General features: G+C 43.6%; 1 protein-coding gene across 4 annotated transcripts in view; it reads left to right on the plus strand.

The window, feature by feature from the left end:
• EPB41L5 (erythrocyte membrane protein band 4.1 like 5) overlaps window positions 1–21070 on the plus strand; it is a 327612-nt gene that overhangs the window by 157118 nt on the left and 149424 nt on the right. For all 4 annotated transcript variants that reach the window (XM_029605154.1, XM_029605157.1, XM_029605155.1 and 1 more), the window contains 3 exons: window positions 1795–1882; window positions 2199–2287; window positions 8266–8335. In XM_029605154.1, coding sequence (XP_029461014.1) covers window positions 1795–1882; window positions 2199–2287; window positions 8266–8335 — 247 coding nt within the window. The remainder of the gene's footprint in view (window positions 1–1794; window positions 1883–2198; window positions 2288–8265; window positions 8336–21070) is intronic.

Consider the following 21070-nt stretch of genomic DNA (forward strand, 5'->3'; position numbering starts at 1 on the left):
ATTCTTGATATTCCATCGTCACTGGGCGCTCATTAATTGAAAATATCTTTACCCCATAATATTTGTCCCATTTATCCTTTGCAGTTGTAGTTTTGATTCAAAACAAAGCACCGCTAAAATGATCCTTCAATTCGACTGCGGTTGCAACTTATACTTTTTCAAAGCGAGACATTTCAATATTTAAACTCTGTTATATACACACATTCATTCCCGTTTTACTATCACTTGTATCAAGTTAATGTCTGTGACACTTGAACGTCTTTATAGATGTGAGTATCCTGTATGAATGTATAGAGTCCACTTTCGCTGTTACCTCCCGGTCAAGCTGACCATTCTACCACCTTTTAAAATCTTCCACGTCGTACGCGTTTCTTTTAAAACTTCTTATTCCAATATGTTATACACCTTAAACGCCGTTGAAAAACAATGCATTCCCGATCTACTTAGCTTGCTTTATTCTTGTCTCCCGACATAGCCATGTTTCGATAACCGTGAATTACCTTCTTCAAGGGAGTCTGTCGTCTTTCTCCTTGCTGTCGGGTTGCTCTTTGCCATACATAATTGTGAACCTGAAGGTGTATAACATATTGGAATTACAAGTTGTTTTTTTTTTTTGTTTAAGTATATTTATTAACAGCATAGAATTCACGTACAAGACTGCACTTTGACAAACAGGTGCAAGTTTCAACAGTATCATGTCATCGCATAACATAACATTTGCCAATCCATGTAGTGCATCTCATGAATAAACAATAAGGAACATTAGTGAAACAGTAAAGAACATGAATGAACAATAAAGGACTGGAATTACAAGTTTTAAAAGAAACGCGTACGACGTGGAAGATTTTAAAAGGTGGTAGAATGGTCAGCTTGACCGGGAGGTAACGGCGAAAGTGGACTCTATACATTCATACAGGATACTCACATCTATAAAGACGTTCAAGTGTCACAGACATTAACTTGATACAAGTGATAGTAAAACGGGAATGAATGTGTGTATATAACAGAGTTTAAATATTGAAATGTCTCGCTTTGAAAAAGTATAAGTTGCAACCACAGTCGAATTGAAGGATCATTCTAGCGGTGCTTTGTTTTGAATCAAAACTACAACTGCAAAGGATAAATGGGACAAATATTATGGGGTAAAGATATTTTCAATTAATGAGCGCCCAATGACGATGGAATATCAAGAATTATAGAAGAATATTGTATGGTTGAAGTAAAGTGATACATGTACAATCTAAAAAAGAAAAAAATATCACAATTGAGACAAGTAGCGCTATCAATTAACCATTGACTGTCTTTAATCATCATAATTGAATTAGAAGGGTGAATAAATATAAAATTTAACAATAAAAATTTTTTTTCTTTAACATTTAATAAAAAACAGATAGGAGGAAGGTTGGTTCATGATTATAATCATTTAAGCATACTGCATACAAGGCTATGGATTAGCAAGTTGCAGTTGGTGTATGAAACCATCCTCTCCCTACTTTCAATATTTTTGGTGAAAGGGTGAAGCACAATAATAAAAAATAGAGGTTGAAGGGGTGGGGATTATTTGGTGGCTGTAATTGTTACATTTGTCCCTACTAGTAGCGGGGAGTGAGTGAAGTTTATATTTTGATCCTAGCAGGAAAGGAGTATTTGACCTACCTCCTCTGCCAGGCAGGCGTTATTAGCTAACACATTAGTTATCACTGGTATGTCCTTCACATACTGTCCTGTATTTTGACTTTTCATGAAGTTTTGAGTATTTTAATATTTGGTCTTTGTTTTCCTCAATATCTGCAGAGGACAGATGCCAGCAGAGGCTGAAATAAACTACCTAAACAAAGCCAAGTGGCTGGAAATGTATGGCGTGGACATGCACGTTGTGAAGGTGAGGGTCCTCTTGAGAGATGGCAGATTTATCACTCATCCTGATGTACTGTTTGGGTTTTATTAAAGTTTGTAATAGAATTTGGCCTCATCTGATTGATGCAGTACAAGTCACATCTTTCAATGAAGGATTATTTGGCTTTTCTGATAAACCATAACTACCTGGTGAATGAACTGAGACATTCAGGCTATCCTGGTTGGGCCAGCTCATTTTTTACTCTGGCCTTTGTGGCCCATAAAACGTAGGTTAAATGTTTATTCAGGATGCCAGTTATGATGTATTAGGATAAATCAAACCTGTGTTTTCTCTCGCATAGGCTCGGGATGGTAACGATTATAAGCTCGGGCTGACCCCAACTGGTGTTCTGGTATTTGAAGGAGAGACCAAGATCGGTTTGTTTTTCTGGTAAGCTGAAACAATGCAGAGGATGGTGAAGTACATGATTACCAACTAGAGGTCATTTTTTGCTTCTGGCTTCCTTTCTTTAAGGAAATTAGGAGGCAGAGGAGTGCTTGAGCCTGGTAGATTGTTCTTGAAAAGCCCAACTATGCTCTGGCTTGGATAAATACAAGTTTCAATGAATTAAAACTGGAGTCTGGAACAGGTAGTTTGTTTTGGTGCTGAAAGCCAAGAAGGTGCACCTTAGCACCAGAAGCTTGGAGCACAGAGATGCCAGCACAATTCAGCACCAAACATTAAGTAGCTGTAACTAAGGCACCAATGCATGACTGGGGTGGGAGGGGGGAGAAAGACGGGCAGAAAGGAGGAATATAGGGACAGCAGGAAAGAGAAATAAGGAAGGACAGCAGGAAGTATATGTGGAAAGTGGAAGTAAGGGATGGCTAGAGGAAAGGGGAATGTAGTGGAAAGAAGAAATGGGGAGGAGACAGGGAAGTGGGACAGGCTCTAGAAAGCAGCAACAATATATTCTGCTGGGGTTTTTTTTCCCCTCTGGTAAGACTTCAGTGAAAACATTAACCCCTGGATGCATATAATTGATCAAAAGTTCACCTTCTGCTGACCCCCTGAGAGGGAAGAATTCAGTAGGCGGAGCCTGGGGGAATCCAGGAGTAAAGCCAAATGCCACCACTGGAGACACTTGCCACATGTGTAGTTTGTAGGAAATTGCTGTTCAGAAAGCGAGTGTCATAGATGTCAGGCAAGCAGGGCCTGTAGAAGCCCTAGGTGAAGGTGCCACAGGTTTAGGGGTGACCCAGCAGCCTCCTGCTTCCATCGGACCTGCTCAGAATTGTAAAAAAACTTTTGTCCCAATCCCTGACACTGGTGGCAGCTGCAGAATCTAGGCCAGCGATTCTCAACCAGTGTTGCGTGCTACTCGCAGTCTGCAGGACCGAAGAAAAGAAGACCGGCGCTGCCAGCCACCGCCGACCAGGCCGGCGGGGGCTGAAGAAATGAAGACCAGCGCTGCCACTGGAGACCAGGCCGGCAGAGGCTGAAGAAATGAAGACCAGCACTGCCAGCTGCCACTGGAGACCAGGCCGGCAGGGGCCAAAGAAATGAAGACCGCGCTGCCAGCCGCCGCAGGAGACCAAGCCGGTGGGGGCCGAAGAAGAGCTGTTCAGCTGGGGGGCCTTTGTGTGTGTGTATTTGAGATCAGAAGGGTGCTTCTGTGTGTATGTATGTGCGCAAGAGAGAAATGGAGCATGTGTGTGATTGAGAGAGACTGGCCAGAGAGGTGACGTGTGTATGTGAGAGAGACTGGTTGTGGTCCCTAAGGAAGAGGACTGCGAGGTCAGCTTCAGTAGCTACTGCTGCTTCTGGTGTGACCTGCAAGGGAAAGGAGTAGGAGAACTGCTGGAGAGGGTAAGTAAAGGTGGCTGCTTAAGTTCATTTTTCTTGATTGACTACCATTTTAATTATTGGGTAATGTGATGTCTGTGTTTTGAAATATTTTATTGGTGTTTTAAGAATTTATAATTTTTAAGTTTTTAATTCTGTTCATCAGCTGTTTTGAAACATTTATTCATATAGTTTTATTTGTTTTTTATATACCGACATTCATCCAGGGTATCACATCTGTTTACATCATGTACGGTGAGATAGTGTGATTATAGAACACATTATTTTGTATAGAAAACAGAGTAATTGCATCGAGAGAGGGTTTTGTTACCTATGGATACATATACATATTACAATTATTTCTGTGTGGGAATCTATAACAGCTTGGCTTTTTCTTTTTTCCTAATGGGAGGTGCATTGGTGTTTAGGGCCTGGTTTAATATTTGTAGTGTTTCCTTTTTATAGGTAGGGTTGATCCATTTGAGTGCATGCCATAATGCAGGTGTAACTTTGTATGGATTAGTTTGTGTGCATTATTGCAGATCCTGGTACTATGTTGGGAGCTATATTTCTGTTTCCATTTCTCCAGGTTTGCTCTGCATGCAGAGTGGCTTTTTGGGGGTTTTCATTCCAGTTTGTCTCCATATTTGTAATTTGTGGTCTTTCTGTACTTGGTGAAGGTTGATCTTGTGTGTATGACAGAGGTGAGATATTTAACTAGCATGTAGGCACATAAAATACCTCATTTTATTTGTTCTGTTTTCTCAATTGGACATGCATTGCTGGTGAACTGCTGTCTTTTTATAAGTAGGGCTATTGCGCCTGGTAGTACAGGGAATTTGTGTTGCTGTTATTGAGAACACCAGAATATCTTTTTTGTATGGTGAGTTGTACGGGAAATGTTCTAGTTCTGCTTTATACTCATTACTGAGGGTCGGGGGTGGGGGTTGGCCCTGTGACTGTCATGTGTTCAGTGTGTCTCGCATGTGAGGACCATCTATCAGGTGTGTCCCAACAGAAAAAAGGTTGAGAACCACTGACCTAGGTAATTGGACCTCCTTCTAGCCCTCGAGGACCAGAAGAGGAAATGTATTGTGGGCCCGCATGGGCAGGAAGAAGGATGCCCAATCGTAGCTGGAAGGAGTGGCCAGAAGAAAAGACTGAGAGGGTCAATTGCAGCATCGACCAGCTGCATGGTAGGAGAGAGCAGGATCAGTCGGGTTGTGCGGCTGAAGAGGCAGCGATGGACCGGGCCGCGTAGAAGAAAAGCAGCTATTGGCTGGGCCACACAGCAGGAGAGAGGCACCAATCAGCCAGGCTGCATGGCAGGAGAAAGGCAGGATTGGCTGGGCGCGCTCAGAAAATAGGCAGCATCTCTTCTGAACGAGGAAGACAGTGGAGGCCGCCTGATGCCATGGAAGTCCAAGGAGAAAGCTGCTGCTGCTGCTGCCTACACCTGGGATGGAGAGTAAAAAATATATATGCATGTGTGAGTGCACGTATATATGACAGTATATGGGGACAGAGAGCATGTGAGGGGGGGGGGAGTGTGTTTTTGTGAGCATGTGAGGAAGAGAGAATGTGTGGAAAGAGAGCATTTGTGTTTGAGAGAGCATGAAGGGGGGGAGAGAGCATGTGGGGGAGATGGTGTGTATGAATGTTTGAGTAAGCGAGTATGCCTGTGTTGGAGCATGTGTATGTAAGAGAGAGGAGAAAGTCTTTGTATTGCAGTCCCTCTCATTAATCCATGACAAGCTCAGACTGAAAATCAAAAGTTCCCAGCTATGGATTGTGGGATATTTTTTATCCTTATTTTAATTGAGTAGTGTGTGTGTTTGCTATTTTGAAATATGTTATTGGTGTTTGGTAAAGCTTTCAAAATTTGCATGAGTCTTTAATTATTGGATATTCTATTCATCAGCTGTTTTGAAATTATTTTATTTGTATGATTTTATAATTGATTAATGATTTATATATCTTTTATAGCCTTCTCAGATACCCATGACACACAATAGTCGACAGAACTTCCTTCAGGAGCAATGGATCTCCATATTACCCATGTCCAGAATAAGAGCCCCCTGACTCTGCTTTGTTTATACTAATAATTCCTCCGTTATCTCAAGCCTTTCCTTCCTTCCAGCAGCCTATGCTTCCAAGTTTAATTTCCCTGTTAAATGTAACTTTGTTTTTTCATGCTCAACCTATTGTTTTTGGTTACTGTTCTTGGTTCAGTTCCCCAATTCGATGTAAACCGATCTGATATGGTCTCTACCATGAAGGTCGGTATAGAAAAGTGTTAAATAAATAAATAAATAAATCTTGATTTTATCGATTTGTTTCACGAGGAATGGTGAAATTTGTTTTTCCATTGTTATACTGTATAGATTCTGGCATGATGCATTTTACAGATCAGTTTTTGTCTGCACATTTCTATTTATACTTTATGTGGCTTTATTCTGTATTTGGTGAGGGTTTGTGTTCTGCATGCAAAGACTGAGATGAAGCATTCTTTTAGCATGTGGTTTCTCTGTAGGAATCTGTAGTAGCTTGGCTGTTCTGTTTTCCTGATAGGAGGTGTATTGATATTTTAGATTCATAGGTAGGGTTTTTCATAGGTAGGGTTGTTATTCTTTGAGTGTTGGCAGATAGTACTGTGATATGGGAGGACCATGCCGAAATATATCATAAGTATGATGCCATATGAATTCCAAGATGCAACGTTTTCTTGTTGGCATCACAACAGTGCATGAAATTATCACAACAACTTGTATATTAAATTTACCTCAGGATGTCATTTTTCATGTAAAATGTTATAAATGCATAATTTAAAATTGTGAATGGGGAGGTGGGGGGAGGGGCCCCAGGCTGTAAAGTTTGCCTAGGGTGCCTAATACCCTTGCACCGGCCCTGCAGGCAAGGAGCTCATTTCTTCAGCATTGTGCAGTGTTGATGCCAGTAAAGCATGCACACCAGGAATTAAATTATTTCCACTTATTGCTACCATGTTACAGAGAATTTTGCTCATTTTAAAGTTTGCGTTAAGCCTAGCCTCATTGTGGGATGCTGCGACCCAGTGCAGAGTTAGTGTAGACTGGTCACCTCTGCTTTGGCATCTGGTGTAGCTTGTTCAGTGATGCCAATCTATTTTCATCCTAATTTCCCACACCATATCTCACTCCTCACCCCATCCAATTTGTCAGATTTCTGCCACATAAAGAGCACTGCTTGACCCGTGGCTCACGCTTCTTGTGCTTTCCACACCTCCAGTAACTTAAAATCAATCCTTTTTTTTCTTTTTACCACCTTAAGAAAAGGGGCCAGTTCAGAGAAGTCGGAGCACATTTTGACGACACAGAGCATGTTTAAAGCTGCTTTGCCATTGACACTATTCTGTCCCTAATGTTAATGATGTATGTATTGTACACATAGTCAGTTAATGAATGTTGTAACTATGCATGTGTCTGTACCAAAGAAGGGAACCTGGCATGTTCACATACCTTGTTAAAATACTTTAACAAGGTATGTGAACCTTTGCTGTGCTCTGCATTAGAAGATACCTGTTCTACCTTGACCTATGCCCAAGCATTGAGAACATGTGAATTATGGAGCAAAACAGGATTTCTGGCATTAAGCATTTGTAGAATATTCTGATTTTCTTTCTGGTCTTCCTATATTATATTACAGCTTCCAGTATGAGCTAAACTTTATTCCTGTTCTAGAGCAGAGCTTATCTTATGAATTGTCCTTTTTAACTTTTGAATCTTCTGATTCCAGGATTTCTGGTCTCCCTTGTGGTATATTGACATGCAATTGAGTTTGTTTGCCCCTCACTTTTTTTTTTTTTTCATTTTAAGTCACTGTAGGAAGATTTCTTGATTGAACCTAGAAGCCAGAGGTGAGATCCTGGCAGGAGGTACAGGACGGTCACAAAGCAAAGAGCAAAAAATCCAGGGAAAAGAGGGTGTTGGAAAAAGTGCTGCTGCATGTAATTCAATGTTTTTCCTGCAGTGTTCTGAGTTGTATTCTGCCAAGTTTCTTGATCCTTTAACGCTTTCCAGTATTTCAGTTTGGATCCCAAATCTAATCTTCATATACCCCTCCCACTCAGACCCCTCTGCGATCTGGTTTTCATATATATTAACATTGAGTATTCATAATATATTTTTATAAATGTCGTGAATCAAATGTATTTGTATTTTTTCATTATCCCAAAAAAGGACCTGATTAAGGGTAGTGTCCTTAGCTGTAACCACTTATTTCTGTCCTTGTGGTAAGTGGTAGCACGTCTTGGTTCAGTGATTTTTAACCTTATGAGATGTGCTGTTTAGTGTGATTAACAAAAACTAATCTTGTGCAAGTGCTTACACCGAGAATTGTATAAATGTAGTTTGGCTCGATACTGCTGTTCTGTATAGTTTTGAGTGTAACTTTATGAAATTAATTTAAAAGTACTGATTTAAAGCGAAGCTCCAGATATGTCAGAGTATAGTAGGGTTTTTTTTTATAGAGTCTGCCATATGTATTTACATGCATGCTTTTACCTTTCTGTACATTTTAATTTTTCTTTGTCATGTTCACTGAAGGCCTAAAATCACCAGGCTGGATTTTAAGAAGAGCAAACTTACCCTGGTGGTGGTAGAAGATGATGAGCAGGTGGGTGTACTGTTCAGGGTGGGAGAGAGGGGGGGGAGTTAGCTGCACAAACCTCTAAAATGAATGTTTTTTTTTTTAAATACCTGATAATGGTTGAGCAGATGCTATGGAAGTGAAGGGACCTCTGGCTGCCAGGAGAGTGATGCTGCGAGATTCAGTTTTAGTGAAGAATTCCTTGACAGGCTCCTTCCCTGGCCAAGAACTTGAGTCCTAGCATTTGGTGAGGTGAGGGAAGGGGGAGGCAAATATGAATAAAAGAGAGCCAACGGCCAGGAGCTCCAGAAAAAACTACTGGGGTTACTCATAGCTCTGGTTTAGTAGCTCAGCATCCCAGATCATGTTAGCAAAAAAGATTAGTTTTAAAAGCAGGTTGAGAAATTGCACAAAGAAATGCAGATTCGATCTTTGCTTTAAAAATTAAATAAAAAACCAAAAAACCCCAAAACCAAACAGGGATGAAGGAATACCTGGATTTCTAGCACCTTACCTGTGTGTGGTGGGAGGGGGGTTTAAGCATGAATATCACTTGCAGAATTTGCATTCTGTAAATTTTGAGTGCAAGTCATTTTGGAAAGCCAGTTTTGAAGCTCCGCCTCTGTCATCTGTCTAGCCTTATTCCTTACTATTTTACACCTCCCATGATAGTCCTAATGATTTAGATCAACAGCCTCTGGGTACTGGCTTCAGAGTAATCATATGATTTCTCAGGCCATTTTGGGTGCACGTTGCATGCAAGACCTTTTGGTTCTGAGTAGCTCCTTAATTCTGTGATCTGGTAGAAGTGGCTCCTGTGGCCTTCTTACCCTGTTCCATTGAAACAGACTTGACTGAATAAGCAGCCTTTGTTTCCATGCTTCCCAGTTAACTATCCTCAATTTGTGTTTGTTTTCATCAACCTGAATGTCATCACTGATTGAGTTGTGCCTGTGTGTGGGAAGGAATGGGGATGAAGGGAAAGTATGTGGAAGAGAAACTTACCAGCTGTCAAAGCTGCTTTGAAAAGTTCAGTGTGTCAGCTCTTAGAGGCATTTCAACTTTGCTGATTAAAAATGAGGTTGAAGAGCCCCCAGGAGGAGTATAGTGTTAAAATATAGCAATAAACACCCTGAGAAGTAGAAATCTCTAAATTAAGATGTACTAAGAACAACTGTGAGGTCACTTCCCAGATTCCTCTCCTTTCCCCTCCAAGTCTCTATGCAGGGTTTTGGAATGATGCTAGGTAACTTATCTTGTTGCAGGCCAACTTGAGTCATAAAACATGTGTTCCCTGTATGTACCAGGATCAGTCCAGACTCCTGGGTTTTGCCTCCGCAACAGCAGATGGAGACAGAAGTTTTGACTGACTCTGCCCTATACCCTCAGGTACCACTTTCAGTCCGTCAGTATTTCTGTCTCCAGCAGATGGTGGAGGTGGTTAGTCAGATTGTTTTTTGGGTTTTTTTAGCTAAGAAAAGGAAGAAACTCAGCAAGCACAGGGCACCCTCTTGAGCCTCCCAAGGGGTTGGCAGGTCCTGAGGGGAGCATCTCCCTGGTACATGAGGCCGTTAGAGTGGGGGTTGAGGACCCTGTCTACCACTCCGACCCCTGGCGTTTGGGGTGATACCGGGGAGCCCTGCTCACTCAACCCTGGAGGCACAAGACCTGAGTATACACTCTTTTTTTTTTTAAACTTTTGAAAGTAAATCAGAGTTGCTCGCTGACCGGGATCGTTCCCTTGGTTGTACTCCGGGTGGGTAAGCCACGAATGGATTGCCTTTCTCCTGCCGTTCTCCCTATCGCAGTCAGCTCCGTTGAGGCCAGTGCGGCCTGTGGCGCGCACATCTTGAGGGATGGCCTATTCTCTGCCTGCCTCCCCAAGGGGGAGGGAACGTCAGGAGCCACCGGAATCACAGTTTTAAAGCAACATTGAGAGTCTGAGAGGGTCTGGCGGCTGCGGCGCAGTTCCCCGGACCCATTCCCGCTCAGCGCGACAAATGGCACCATTTTGGCGAATTTATTTTCCCATTTATTTTTTACGTGGCTGGGGGAGGGGGGGGGAGTCTCCTATTCTATCACCATTTCTGGCAGCCCCCGCGGGGTGGGCCAACAAAAATTTCAGCAAACGCAACTGAGGAGAACCCTGAGGGGGCTGCTGTCTCCTCTTTATCCTCTTTTTCTCCTCAGACTTTATAATATTGTTCTTCAAGGCCTTTAAGGCCCGCAAGGCTGTCAAGAGATGTCCAGAAGCCGCTTCTTTGATATCAGGGGCTCAGGGACCTGAGTGGCCCAGAACCCCCGAGACAAGGGGGTGCCCCAAGACTGCAGCACCCCCTTTGGACTGCGGCATCCCGTCCGGGGGGTGACGGCTCCTCGATGGATTCTGAATGGAGGATCCGGAGTTGAGGGGCATGCCCCCACAGGGGGCAGTTCCTGACTGTGGCCCAGACCATTCAAGTTCACATGGGATGGACGGTGATGACCTTGAGGTGGTCAGTCTCTTCAGGGGAGACGAGTTGGGCCTGCCCATTCCTGGACTCTTAGAGGAATTGGGTATTGAGGCTCTTTGGGAAGACTCCCGGTTGTTGGGTCTTCGTAGGCTGATCAGGTCCTTTCCTTTCATCTCTGTTACCGATGTCCTGTTTCGGGAACAGGACACCCCAGATTTGGGGTTGAAGGGTCAGTAAAGGTATGGATTAGTTATGTCCTTTACCAGAGGAAGCCCTGGACCTTCTTTGAGTTCACAAGGTGGATGCGGCGATGTGAGCAGTAACCACAAGGCCCCCACAATCCTGGTGTCGAGCGCAACGGCACTTCGAGATCTCCAGGATCGTAAGCTGCAAGTCCAGCTCAAGAGAATATTTTGAGGTGTCTGCGCTGGGAGTGCAGGCTGCCTTGCACAGCAGCTTCTCCTTGATGGCAGGCCTTCGTTGGTTCCAACAATTGCGGAGTAATTCTTCTCTTTCAGCGGAGCAGGCTACTCAGGCAGGACGCTTTGAAGCTGCTGTGGAGTAGAGTGAAGATGTCCTGTATGACCTGTTACATACTTCGCCTCGATCTATGGTTTCAGCTGTCTCTGCCTGCAGACTACTCTAGTTGTGGAAATGGTCTGCAGATGCCTCCTCCAAACCTCAGTTGGGGGCTCTGCCATTCAGAGGCAAACTACTTTTTGGACAGGATTTGCAAGATCTGATTCAGTCCTTGGAGGGGAACATGGTCCATTGGCCACTGGAGGATAAGCCTAAGACGAGGCTCCTTTCCTCCTCTGACCCGTTTCCAGGGGAATTGGAGGTTATGGTCTTCATAATTGTCTGGTTCCTCATCTAGGCAGACTTCAGCCAGGCAACAGTCCTGGTCTGTCCTTTCGTGGGCGTCGCTTCGGTGGGACTGGGACACCCCCCCCCCCCCCACCCCGGTCTGCAGGAGGTACAAAATCCTCACAATGAAATGAGGGTGGTCCATTCCGGTTGTAGGAGGCAGACTGTCTGTTTCTTGTTTCCCCATGCTCGTACAAGGAAAAGCGTCGGGCAGTGCGGGACACTTTACAGCACCTTTTCGGACTTGGAGCCATTGTTTAAGTTCCTCCCGTGGAACAGCAAAAGGCCGCTACTCCCTTTACTTCCTGGTGCCAAAGAGGGCACCTTCTGGGCCATTCCCGACTTAGGGTTAACAGATGCCTTCGGGTTTCTCTTGGAGACTCCAGGGTCGGTCATTGCTTCGGTGCACAAGGGGGGGAATTCCTAGCGTCTCTGGATCTCACCGAAGCGTACTTGCGCATTTTTATCCGAGCCGACCACCAGAGATTCCTGAGGTTCTCCATCCTGGGAGATCACTGGGAGATCATTTTCAGTTCACGCTCTGCCGTTCCGGCTAGCCATGGCACCCAGGACCTTTACCAAAGTCATGTTTGTGGTGGCGGCACAACTGCGGTAAAAAGGATTTTTGGTTCATACGTACCTGGACGATTGGCTGATTCAAGTGAAGTCTGAGTCTCTCTACTGTTCAGTAGTGCACAGAGTTTTTCAGCTATTGCGATCGCTAGGTTGTGGGATCAACCTTGCCAAGAACCACCCGGCTCCCTCCCAGTCCTTGGAATTCCTGGGAACCCTGTTCAACACGCTACAGGGGAGAGTTTTTCTGACCAGACACTGCATCATCAAGCTGCAGGGACAAGTTCGGGATTTGTTGTTCAAGCATCCTCCCAGAGTCTGGGACTATTTACAGGTCCTCGGTTCGATGGCTTCCACTCTTGCTCATATGAGACCTCTGCAGCCAGCATTGCTTTCCCGTTGGAGCCCGGTGTCCAAGCAATTTCACCTTCCTCTTCCAGACTTTGCACATTCCAGTCTTGATTGATGGCTCCTCTCGGACAACTTGAGCCGCGGTGTGCCCCTGGAAGTTCCAGTTTAGATGGTAGTCACTACGGATGCCAGTCTCTCCGGCTGGGGAGCAGTTTATCAGGAAAATTTGGTGCAGAGTCAGTGGTCAACGGAAGAATCCCAGTGGTCGATCAGTCTGGAGACCAGAGCGGTGTGCTTAACTTTATTGGTTCTCCTGCTGCAGGGGAAGTCTGTCAGGGTTCTGTCCGACAATGCGACTGCGGTGGTTTATATTAGTTGCCAAGGAGGAACCAAAAGCCAGCCGGTGACTATCGAAGCTCAGCTGTTCGAGTGGGCGGAGCAATATCTTGTCAGCATTGCAGCCTCTCACATCGCTACGGTCAACATTGTTCAAGCCAATTTTCTCAGCCGCAACAGTCGCGATCCCGAAGAGTAGGAGCTCTGAGGAGGCGTTCAGTCTCATATGCGACAGGTGGTCCATGCCAAGTGTATACCTGATGGCAACGTTTCGGAACTCCAAAGCCCGGGGCAGAAAAGGTGGATGCCCTGGTTCTTTCCTGGTCGACGAACATCCTGCTGTATGTGTTTTCGCCCTGGCCTCTGATAGCCACGGTTCTACGGCATATAGAGGCTCATCCGGAGGTGATCCTGGTGGCCCCGGAATGGCCAAGACGTTCATGGTTTACGGATATAGTCAACCTAACAGTGGGTGGGCCCCTGAGGTTTTCGGGATCTCCAAATCTTCTGCGTCAGGGGCCTGTTTGTTGGAAGAGTCAGATCGCTTTTGTCTAGTGACCTGGCTTTTGAGAGGCGACGGCTAAAGGATAAGGGATATTCAGACGCAGTGGTAGCTACCCTTCTGCAATCGAGGAAGACCTCTACGTCCCTGGCTTATGTTAGGGTGTGGAGAGTTTTTGAGTCTTGTGTATGGAGCATGAGCTGGTCCCTGCTTGTGCATCCATGTCTGATATCTTGTCCTTCCTACAGGCCGGCTTGGCTAAAGGCTTAGCGTGCAGTTCTCTAAGGGTGCAAGTGGCGGCCCCTGGGTTGTTTCCGTGGTAAAATACGCAGTGTAGCCTTAGGCCACACATCCGGACATGGAGCGTTTTTCTCCGAGGGGTGAAACATTTGCGTCCTCCGGTACGAATCCTTGTCCATCATGGAGCCTAAATTTGTTCTCAAAGCTTTGTATGTGGCGCCATTTGAGCTTCTGAGCTCAAAGATCTCACATTAAAGGTGGTTTTTCTCGTGGCTATTTCCTCAGCTCGCCAGGTGTTGGAACGTCAGGCGTTGTCCTGTAGAGAGTCTTTTTTGAGGATTACAGATGCAGGAGTCTCTTTTGCGGACGGTGCCTTCTTTTCTCCCAAAAGTAGTGTAGTCTCATTTGAATCAGTGGTAGAACTTCCATCCTTTCTGGATTTGGACCGCTCTGATTCCCAGTCTAGAGATCTGAGGGAAACCTGATGTGAGTCGAGTGCTGTTGAGTTATCTGGAGGTTACAAATAGCTTCCGTATGTCGGACCATCGTTTTGTGCTGTGGAGTGGCCCCAAAAAATGACATAAGGCGTCTAGGACGATTGTTCACTGGTTGAAAGAGGCTATTGGTTTGGCATACCTGACTCATGGCTGTCTGCTTCCAGTCAGACTTCGAGCGCATTCTATCTATTCGCAGGCAACCTCATGAACGGAGTGTCAAGTTTCACTACAAGAAATTTGTAGGGCGGCTACTTGGAAATCTTTACACACACCTTTGCTAGGCATTATCGGTTGGATGTCCAGGCCCCAGGCTTTGGTTCTTTTGGTGAAGGTGTGATCCGAGCAGGACTCTCAGGGTCCTACCCATGTAGGTGAGCACTGGTACATCCCAGGAATCTGGACTGATCTGGGTACGTACAGGGAAAGGAAAATTGGTTCTTACCTGCTAATTTTCGTTCCTGTAGTATCACGGATCAGTCCAGAGTCCTGCCCTTTTCAGTATGAGATAACGGAGAGTCAGCTTGTTCAGTACTTCTTTATATTCTACAGATTATTTCATTCAGTACTTCTTTATGTTCTGCGGATTATTTTTAAAAGTTCTCAGTTTTCAAAGTTGTCAGTTTCCCGGGTTCTATTCCTTCTTGGGGTTAGTGACCAGGTAGTGTGTGAAAATTAAGGATGTTCTGAGTTATGGTTTATAAATGTTCTGCTTTGATACAGTGTAATACTGACGGGGACTATAGGTGGCACCTGGGGGTATAGGGCAGAGTCAGTCAAAATTTCTCTGTCTCTATCTGCTGGTGGGGAGGCAAAACCCAGGAGTCTGGACTCATCCGTGGTACTACAGGAACGAAAATTAGCAGGTAAGAACCAATTTTCCTTTCAGTCTAAGAGATTTTTTTACTTTGGGAATGTGTAATGCTGTGTGTGTTTTTGTTTTTTTTTCCTTAACTGAGCTAGAGTACCTTTTTTAAACCAATGTCAGGGGCTATTGAGTTTCAGTGGACTCTTGCAATCTTTGTTGAACGCCTATTCCTCTGCAGCTGCCAGAACTCCTCCTTTTTAGCTTTCTTGTCCTTTTTAAGAGCATTTATCTTGTTCCAATGAAAGCTTTGGGTTCTGTCTATGCCTGCAGGTGGTTCTTCATTGAAGACACAATTATCAGATATTTTAAACTAGCTTACCAAAAGAGAAAGAATAGTACCTCAAGGGGAAAACAGGTACAAACAACTGAACAACAAACACATAACCAAAATCAATGTGTGTAATTTTTAATCAGATTAAGTTTCATTCTTTTAAAGCTCAACAAAAGGGTGAAAGTACAATGATAAAGGTAATTTAGTAACCTAAACTGTTAAAATGTGAATTGGAAATGACTCATTACACTTACCAATTAATATCATTTGCAAACTTTGTTACCGACCCTAAAATGGCACCTATGTAACTTAAGATACATTAGCCTCATTTTATGTGCCTTAATGTAACCGTGTGACTGTTCCAACCAAACGCACGGTATAGAAAAATGTTAAATAAATATTGCTTCCTCAGCTCAGGGAGAACATCCTTTTGAAATTTTAGTAAGCCAGAGTGCTTCTGTTTTTAGAAGTGACCCATGTAAAGTAAATATTGAAATTTTCAGCACCAAAAAAGAATTAAGCAAATCGTAACTGTTACTAGGCACCTATAGATCAGTTTTATAAAGACGTAGAACAGGATTTTATACAGCAGAGAGCTTGTATTTCTGGCAGTCCTAAAACAGGTGTTTATCCTGATACAGAATTTTTGTGGGGGGTGGTATTTATACCATAAATAGTTCTTATAGTATAGTAAAAGCGCAGTTTATCCAAAATGGTTGAGACCAAGGTAATTCTGGATTACAGAGGGTTTTTTTTCCATGTAAAATGGAAGTTTTCTGAAAGAATTTTGAATAATGAGTTTTTATGGATTTCTATCTGGTATAAGCAATTTACAGATTTGTGAATTGCTTACACCAAAGCACTAAGGGATACACAAGGTGATATGCATAATCTAAAAATGTATTCATCACAATGACACACAAAGTTCTGCAGTAAATTAAAACCTACCATCTGGAATGTCAAGATGAGTGCATGATATGCTATGCTTTAGGAGCAGCTGCATGCTGTATAAAAGTTTTTTTTTTGTTTTTCAGAATAATAAATCACAATGCAGGAACCATGACACTTTCTAGATAATGAGTTTCCAGTTAATAGTGTTTTGGAACAAACCGTGCTCTGTTTACTGTACAGGTATCAGCTGTCTTTCTCCATTTAATGTTTTAAATGCTATAGATGGTATGTCATGATACTGCGGGTACTTGTACATACCACACGTTTATAAAATCGGATTGTTCTGTACTGACTAATATTTCAGAAGTTTGTGTACCAAGTAACAATCCTGCAAACGTTATCAATTACTGTACTATCTATCAGGTACAGGAGGTTCTGGATGTCTGAAAACGAGGAAAAACCTGGGAATACCTTCTAGCGTGGGAGGGATTCGGACCTGAGGAGAATTTGTGGGAGCCTGCTAAGAATATACTGGACAAGTATCTTCTCACGAACTTTCATGCTGCACACCCTGGAAAACCCAAGCCTTCTAAGGAGAGGCCTAAAGGAGGGGGGTATGTTAGGGTTGCCAGTCGCGGTGGCCCGCGACCAGGGCTAGGTGTCATGGCCGCCGGCCACAGCGAGTCGCGACCTGGGTCGGGCCGACAGCCGTAGCAATAATTTCTCACCCGGAGCGTCGGGTCCTGCCGGAGGCTACTGCGGTTGGAAGGCAGCCTTCTTGGCCTTCCTGCTGGACTGCTGCTGCTGCCCAGCCCGGCGCATGGTTCCTTCGCCGGGCTGGCTCCTCCCCCTCTGTTGCAGCTAAGGGCCGCCGCGCGCAGCTGAAGAAGATAGGGTAGATGTGAATCGGTTATTTACTCTTTCGGATAGTAGAAAGACTAGGGGACACTCCATGAAGTTAGCATGGGCACATTTAAAACTAACGGAGAAAGTTCTTTTTACTCGACGCCCACAATTAAACTCTGGAATTTGTGCCAGAGGATGTGGTTGTTGCAGTTAGATAGCTGTGTTTAAAAAGGATTGGATAAGTTCTTGGAGGAGAAGTCCATTACCTGCTATTAAGTTCACTTAGAGAATAGCCACTGCCATTAGCAATGGTAACATGGAATAGACTTTTTTTGGGTACTTGCCAGGTTCTTATGGCCTGGATTGGCCACTATTGGAAACAGGATGCTGGGCTTGATGGACCCTTGGTCTGACCCAGTATGGCATTTTCTTATGTTCTTATGTAAAAACAAAATTTTAAGCAGCTACTCAGCAATTAGAACATAAGAAATTGCCATGATGGGTCAGACCAAGGGTCCATCAAGCCCAGCATCCTGTTTCCAACAGAGGCCAAACCAGGCCACAAGAACCTGGCAATTACCCTTGAGAGCAGCCATTATCCCAGGACAAGCAGGATGATAGTCCTCATATATGGGTGATGTCACTGGAAGGAGCCCTATCACGGAAAACTTTCTGTCAAAGAGCCTGTAAGTTTGGGTGAATTGGGAATTGGTTTAGTGGCAGGCCCTGTATATATTTTACTTAGTATCAAAAGTTTTTTCACGTAGATAAGCAGCTGAATTAGCCATGTTGTCTGGGACGTCCCTCCCGTCCTGTAGGTGCCTGTAAAATAGTGTTAGTGCTTTTCTAGAGCTGTGGTTCTCAACCCAATCCTGAACTACCCAACTAGTCTGGTCGTCAGGATATCCACAATGAATATGCCTGAGTTTTGCAAACCATGCAGGCAGTACAGACAAATCTCTCATGCATATTAGTTGCTTATGTCAGGAAAGCCAGATTGCTTGAAAGAATGCTGAAGGCAGAAGCTGGTGGGTGATCAGGACTTGAGTAATGATTTGCTGGGGAAAGTTCATGTTTCATATATTGCAAAAATGTTTGAGGGTTAAGCTAATACTGTGTATGAATATTGTTTGCTGGGAAAAGTAGTTTGCAAGCTTGAATTAATCCTGTGTGCTTTGCTCTGAGAAAGTATATGAACTGGTTCCTGGACAAATAATCAGTGATTTGATTCCCACCCACTACAGTCGCATTGTTTGGTGTTATAGATTCTAACCCCAATTAGGAGGCAATATTTTTCATAAGTCAATTGAGTTGCTGATCATTGATAAGTTAACAAAATACCTTAATTTAATTAAGCATACCCATTCCTTAAACAGCTTTAAATTACTTTAACAACTCAAAAACTGTAAGATACAGAGGTCCAGCAGTGAGATAGGGACTATCTAGTTTTTTTACACTGGGTGTTCAACGTGAGAGACTGTGTGTGTGTACCCTGTGCAAAGAACTCCTGGTTCACTTGAGAACAAGTTCAGTCTCTGGAGGCCAGCAGCAGACCTGGCAGAGCTGAAGCAAACAGACAAGATCTTCAGGGACTTTCAGGCCAATGCAATATCTGCGCCCACTCTCCCGGGTGTTCAATTTAATATTTAAATGGGCTGCTGCGGTAAAAAGGAGGTGCTACGGGAAATTGTGTGCCCCTAGTTCCAGCTCTGCATCGGGCACCCAGGAGAGTTGGCTGTCTGTGCGGGCTAGGAAAAATGGATACTCAGTTTTACAAGCATCCATTTTCCTAACCTGACTGCCAGCAACTTAAAAAATTTTTTTTCCCCTTACTCTTTTTTTCGGTTCCTCAGACTTAATACCACAATATTAGATCGGAGGAACTACAGAACAGTTGTATTTTCTGCTTTTCTGTTAATTTTAGAGGCTCCTCAAGAATTAACACCTGCTCCAGGACAGGCATTAAATTTTGAACAAAAATGTGCACCTGGAGCGCACGCTTTTTTTTTTTTTTTTTTTTCCATAAGTGGGTAATCTCTAATAGCCTCATCAACATGAATTTACATGTGATGAGTGCCATTAGCTGTGCAGGTTTTGGATGCGCTAATCTCCTTATTGCATAAGGGGTTTTGAATGTGCATCTAAGCATGTGTAGTGTCATGTGCTCGGCTGAGTGTACTATATTGCATCGGCCTGATAGAATGGCAGCTCCTGTACTTCTTTGATAGGGAAGGTCCAAAGAAACAAACCGGAAACCGATCCAGTATTGCAAGTAGCGACCACACAAACAAGATTGGTAAACACCAAGAAGTTTAATATTTCGTAGTAAAAAGACTTAGATTCCTGCAAAAATACATATTCGGTTGGCTTACAGTGGTTGCAGGACACTTTTTTGCAGGAATCTGTCTCATAGCAAGGAATTTGTATGGACACCTAATGGACTACCTCCAGCTTTTTCAAAAACTTGCTTAAAAAGTTATTTAGTGGAATATAAGGACCTTACATCCGCATGAGGTGCTGTGTACAGGCAAACATCGGTTTCATTATTCAACAGCCCCTGAAGCAGCTCAACAGAGCGAGACTCTGAGTCGGGGTTTTACTACGAAATATTAATAACCTCCTTGGTGTTTACTGATCATCTTCTTCGTGTAGTCGCTTCTTTGATAGGAGCAAGGTCACCTGAAAGGAGACCTTCATATTGATATGACAGGAAGCGATCTGTGACTAGAAAATGCCCTCCAGTTTGCCTTTTCTTAGGACAAGCAGAATGGTGGTCCTCACATGTGGGTGACATTATCTGATGGAGCCCAGCATGGAAAACGTTTTTGTCTAAATTTCTAGAAGCTTTGACATACAGGAACGTGCAAAAAACACAAGCACACAGCAATAATCTCACAACATATCGCTCCATGGTGAGACCGCACCTTGAATACTGTGTACAATTCTGGTCGCCGCATCTCAAAGATATAATTGCGATGGAGAAGGTACAGAGAAGGGCTACCAAAATAAGGGGAATGGAACAGCTCCCCTATGAGGAAAGACTAAAGAGGTTAGGACTTTTCAGCTTGGAGAAGAGACGGCTAAGGGGGGATATGATAGAGATGTTTAAAATCATGAGAGGTCTAGAACGGGTAGATATGAATCGGTTATTTACTCTTTCGGATAATAGACTAGGGGGCACTCCATGAAGTTAGCATGTAGCACATTTAAAACTAATCGGAGAACGTTCTTTTTTACTCAATGCACAATTAAACTCTGGATGTGGTTAGTGCAGTTAGTATAGCTGTGTTTAAAAAAGGATTGGATAACTTCTTGGAGGAGAAGTCCATTATCTGCTATTAAGTTCACTTAGAGAATAGCCACTGCCATTAGCAATGGTAACATGGAATAGACTTTTTTTGGGTACTTGCCAGGTTCTTATGGCCTGGATTGGCCACTGTTGGAAACAGGATGCTGGGCTTGATGGACCCTTGGTCTGACCCAGTATGGCATTTTCTTATGTTCTTTTCTTAACATAATGACATAACTTTATTAAAGCTCATAACAAACATAAGTATTATCGATTGTAGAGTACCAATGGTACACCTAGACAAAACTTACACTACCCAACTATTGTGCCCCTTTTATGATATATTGTAACCAAACCTTTTAGCACCTATTAGAATGTACTATAGTACACAATCACTTACCTTATTTTTATGTACCTATATGTAAACCGTTGCAATGGTATATATCTTAGTGATGGTATAGGAAAGATTTTAAATATACCAGCAGACTGAGCATGCCTAGCCTGCTACTATCCACGCGAGGTCCCCCTTCATTCTCTTCCATGGTGCAGTTGCCTCTTGATCTTGGAGCTTTCCATTTTTCTTGGGTTTTTTTTCTCGATTTTCGGGTTTCTGCCTATCTCCTCGTCAGGTCCCCCTTCGCGGTCTGTGCCTCCTCAGTGTGGTAGGTTTTTCTTTTGCCTTTTTTCCAACTTTGTGGTTGATTCCAAACTCTCGCCTTGCGTTAACTACCAGCCATCGACCGCACTCCGGGTATTTTTCATGGCGTTCGCTGGTTTTCAT

Source organism: Rhinatrema bivittatum, chromosome 6 (genome assembly GCF_901001135.1).
Source record: "Rhinatrema bivittatum chromosome 6, aRhiBiv1.1, whole genome shotgun sequence".
In the NCBI taxonomy this organism is placed as follows: Eukaryota; Metazoa; Chordata; class Amphibia; order Gymnophiona; family Rhinatrematidae; genus Rhinatrema; species Rhinatrema bivittatum.